This window comes from Myotis davidii, unplaced genomic scaffold (assembly GCF_000327345.1).
Source record: "Myotis davidii unplaced genomic scaffold, ASM32734v1 scaffold395, whole genome shotgun sequence".
In the NCBI taxonomy this organism is placed as follows: Eukaryota; Metazoa; Chordata; class Mammalia; order Chiroptera; family Vespertilionidae; genus Myotis; species Myotis davidii.
The window spans coordinates 767,001-771,950 of record NW_006287904.1 but is presented as its reverse complement, the minus strand read 5'-3'; the positions used below and the strand labels follow the sequence as shown (position 1 = coordinate 771,950).

Sequence of the window (4,950 nt, the reverse complement as noted above, 5' to 3'; positions counted from 1 at the left end):
TTCCTCAATAAATAAATAAAGCCAATATTAGAAGGTATAATTGTTTTTAAAATTCACTTTTATATTCTACATTACAACAAGCCTTTCTGCTATTCACAGCCTAAATTTAATTTTGTCCATTTAGTCAACATGTGTTAGCCTGGATCAGGGGTGGGGGACCTTTTTTCTGCCAAGGGCCATTTGAATATTTATAACATCATTCGTGGTCCACACAAAATTATCAACTTAAAAATTCGCCTGCTATATTTGGTCAAATTTTTAATTAACTCACCCCCCAATGCCTTGACAGGGCAAGACCAAACGATTCTGTACCCCTGACCTAGATGCTTAGTACTTCCATTGGGGTTGTTTGCCCAAACCATCACCCCCAGTGCCTTGGCAGGGCCAGACCAAACGATTTCGTACCCCTGGCCTAGATGCTTAGTACTTCCATTGTGGTTGTATGCCCAAACTCCTGGCATCATAGTACTTACTATAAAATAGGTCCTCAATACATAATTTTGGAATGAATTAATTAGTACAAAGATGATTAATATACCAATTCCCTAAGGCATTTAATTTAGACAATGTCTTGACTGCAAGTAATGGTGAAACGGGCCAGAATATGGGAAGAGCCATATGGGAGTTTTTGGTAGCTTTTGTTTGGTAAGCTAAAAAATGTGATTGCAAGAAGTGAGGACTTAAAGTAGCTCATGTAGTCACTGACTCTTGGGGAAGTGGCTGCTGAATCTGATCTGGCCTGTGGAAAGCAAACGTGACTGGACTCATCTTGACAAGGAAAATACACAACTTGCCGACTCATAATGTGTTTTTAGTGATCTCCTTAAATATCACCAGAGTCACAAGTATTTAGAAAAATCTTAAAATGCTTCATAGACAAGATATTGCCACTAGTAAAAGCCAAAGTTATATCTACAGGGACAAAGTTAAGGGCCTGAAATGGGATGTTAGTTGTTTTGACCTTTTGTTTGATGTGTACTCTACTGCCATTTCCCATTTCACCAACCTCTTTAAGAACTCTTAATGAGTATTTACGGAGCACTCTCTTCCACACATATTTAAGTGCTCACTGTAGAGAGAGCAGAGAGTGATGTGTAAGGAGCTTAGGCCTTGGCCTCAAGAGGCCTTGGTTTGAAGCCCAGCCCTACCACTGAGAAGCTACATGATCTTAGGTAATTCACCAAACTTCGCTGTGTTGCAGTTTCTTCACATGTACATGGGTGTTGACAAAAATAGCACAACTTGAGATTTAAATGACTTCATGCATATACAGTGTCAGGACTGTATAATGTTGGCTCTGGCCATTATTGGTATGCGCTAGGTTAGGTGTTGTGAATACAAACACTGAAAAGAAGAGTTATGGTTTCTGTCCTCATGCTGTGTGCTTGACATTTGCCTGTTTCTCTTTACTGTATAATTCATTCTTCAACCTTCCTCTGCCTTGCTGTGAAAAGGGCTTGACTCCAGAAAACCACAATTCCCAGGCTCCCTTACTAACTGGCTGCCTGCTAGGTTTAGGCAGCAGAAGGTTCAGAGAAGAAAATGAGCTTGGAAGGCCAATGGTGACTTGCTGCTTGCGTAGTAGCATCAATGGCAGAGGCTGTCTCTTCTTTCTTGCCCATCTCTCTCCAACAGAGTCTCCTTCTTTGCTCACAGGCCCCACTGCAATACCCTAGTTCCCAGGCTTCTTACCAGCTTTCTGCTGTGGGAATGAGGCCAATATAGAAGAAGCTAGAACAAGAGGAAGAAGGCAAATTCTTGATGTAGTCCTGGATCCAACTGTGCCTGCAGATTTTATAGATCTAGATGTTTTGAAATATGAGCCTGTACAATTTTCCCTTTTTGCTTAAGCTACTTTGACTGCATTTCTTTCACTTGCCTCTGTGAAAATTTTCATACACTGTCTACTAATTCATGAGACTGTTTGAGATAGCACACTATAAAGCAGTTCTCCTTGAATATTTGTCTCCGGAATCCACATAACTAGTTTTTATTGTCCTGCTAGGATTAAGTGTATAAAGATGAGCAAGATAAACACGGTCCTTCTCTTTGGTAGTACAATAATGACAGATTAAGTGTTTTGCACTTAAAAAGTAAAAATCCTAGCTTTTATTATACTTATTCCAATATTGTTGTTCTCTCTGGAGATCTTTCCTTAGTTAATGTGCATCTTAAACAAAAGAGATCTCATCAATTTTAATACAAGATTATAAACTAAAATGCAAAGCAAAAAAACTTTGGGGAAATAGTTTTCATTTATTTTCAATAAAGTAAATCCCAAGCCTCTAGTTCTTTATGGGAAGCTTCCCAAGGCAGGAGGATTTTTCAGAGCAACGAAATTAACAATGTCACTGCCGCAGGACAATCGCTCATTCTGCTATATATTTTCTTGGCTCTCCTCTTCTCCATTTGACTAAGATGATCCATTTGTCTTCTGATAATGAATGGGCTTCCTCTTCCTTTTAGCCACTAGCATAAGTCACTGAAACTTGCCCAAGACATGTCTAAAGTTCATTTGCTTTGGGAATTTTTTGAATCTTGCATAGTTGATGAAAATAAATTTGTAATCAGGATGCAAGTATAAGTGTGTGTGTATATATGGTGTGTGTGTGTGTGTGCTTTGTCTTTGAAATATATGCAGTGGCCTTTTAGTGTTGTAATGCATGGGTCAGGCTGTAGTTGCTATGGAAACAATAACCAAATTTCCTGACATTTGAGGGTAGGGAGATGCAGTGGTGGCTGCTGTGATCAAAGTTGAAAGATTGCTGATAAAATTAAAGTAGCTTAAAGAGTAAGGGGCTTTTTCTACCCTATTATTCAGATCAGAGCAGTCAGCTCTTCCCCAGGGTCTCCCAATTATATCTATCAAGGCCAGGCTGAAGGCTTACTAATATTCCTTTAATTATTATTTTATACTTAGTTTATTTTGGATAATGGATGAATGGGAATTTGGAGTTCTTGATTATAGTTGCTATATAATTTTATATAGTATAAAATCATGCTTTATGGTAATGGGACACCTTATATCCAGATTAATGTCCACCCAAGACAAAATTGCTATTAAGATAACAAAATGCATGCTTTTGTTTGGAATGTGATACCTTGAAGTACAAGTTGGTCAGTCCAATGAGTGCATTTAATTCATTCTCTGTACAAAAGGGATCATTTCTAGGACCTCTATGACTCCTGCGGAGTTTCTCTGGAGCTTCCAGTACAGCACTGATTTTTCTGCATTGTTAAGGTTTATAAGATGCATCATATGAGAAGTTCATATATCTGTGTTTATTCTGTTCATACTACATGTCAGGATAATGTGAGAGGAGTATGGACTATGGGGAGTGGCATAATCCCCCTAATTGCTTAGTGAGGGTCCTCTGTGCCCAATACAATGTTATGCTCTGTGGATGTGGACAAGATGTGGACAAGAAATGATTCCTGCTTTCAAGAACCGGTTTTGCCACATGAGGAGAGAATACGTGCAGACTGCTCATTGAGTGGGGACATTGCAAGAGGAAAGCCAACAAATGCAGCTGAATATAAAGGCAGGAAGTGAGCCCAATCGAATGGGCAGATAAAGAAGCTGAAGAGGAAGCAGAACTTGAGATGGAACCCAAAGGAAGGGCAGACCTTGTTAAAGAGGGAAGACTATGTTTGGTGTTAGTAAACTTCAGAACTTATAAGTATACTGCACATATTGTTTTGACTGTCATATGTTATATTAAAATAGAGACAAGGTAAAGCAAATGGTGTGAGCAAAGGTGCAGATGGGGTATGATCTAGTGGTTAAGGGACATTGAGTAGTTTGGTTATGCTGGGGAGATAGACAGATGGTTCAATTAGATATTCTCGGGTAATGAAGGTGCTCAGGGAATTATGGGGGCTATGAAGGACAGGTTAGAAAATCTTGGATTTTGTAGATTCCAAATGACATTGAGGGCCACAGGGCTTAAACTGTAATAATCTGAGGTCAAAGTAAAGACTCTAAAATGGTGATAAACATAGTGAATTGTCTTCCACTGCTTGGCAAGAAGTTAGCAGTCAGTAAATGCAAATTGATTTTGGTTGCAAATAAAACCAATGTGACACCAACACAAAGAAACCTTTGGAATTGTAGCGGATATACTGTGGTTGTTAAAACTTGTTGACAGTTGTTTAACTCCTCCATAGCACTTTCTTCAGATTTTTTCCTCTGGGTTATTGTCACTTCAGGCCTCTTTAATATAGATGAGTTGAAAAGAAAAAGTTTTTAAAAGCCTAGTTTTTTTTTGCATATGAAGTTGTATAAAGTAGGTATAATATGGTAGGAGCCTTGAGTGAGTTATAAACAGATTTTTATTTCATACTGAGAAATTGGCCCACCTTAATTTCATACAGATGATGACATGGTGGTCTCAACGCTTCTCAGTACTCATCAGGAAAATTGTTGAGGATGGATTTAGCATTCTCAACTCTGAGGGATTTCTGGAAACACAATGGGTAATCTGTCTCCAAGTTAATACATACCTATTGCTTCTGATTTAGGGCAATCATAGAATGAGACTAAACACCTTTGGCACAAAGTAGTAGAATATCATACGGGTTATGTTTTTGGGTGTTCGTTTTTAAAATTAAGGTTTTTTTTAAAAAAATGGACAATCTTTTAACCTTTCTTCTTTTTTTCCCCCCAAAAGGGTCTTCTTAAGAAATGCTACTCTGCCAAGGCATCTTACCTCTTCCAGCAGGATAAATTCTATGATGTCAGCTACGACACAGGAGACAAGTCTATCCAATGTAGCAGGAGAGCAGATGCATTCAAGTTCTGGATGACTTGGAAGGCCCTGGGCACATTAGGCCTTGAAGAAAGAGTTAATCGTGCTCTTGCTTTATCTAGGTACTTGCGTGTGTGTGTGTGTGTGTGCATGTGTGTGTGTGCACCCATGTGTATCTACAATAGACTCAGTGACAGTAACG

At 38.8% G+C, this 4,950-nt stretch overlaps 1 protein-coding gene across 1 annotated transcript in view; it reads left to right on the top strand.

The window, feature by feature from the left end:
• Positions 1-4,950, top strand: part of GADL1 (glutamate decarboxylase like 1) — a 124,576-nt gene that overhangs the window by 63,768 nt on the left and 55,858 nt on the right. The window contains exon 12 of the mRNA XM_015561245.1: positions 4,671-4,870. Within this exon, the coding sequence (XP_015416731.1) occupies positions 4,671-4,870 (200 nt within the window). The remainder of the gene's footprint in view (positions 1-4,670; positions 4,871-4,950) is intronic.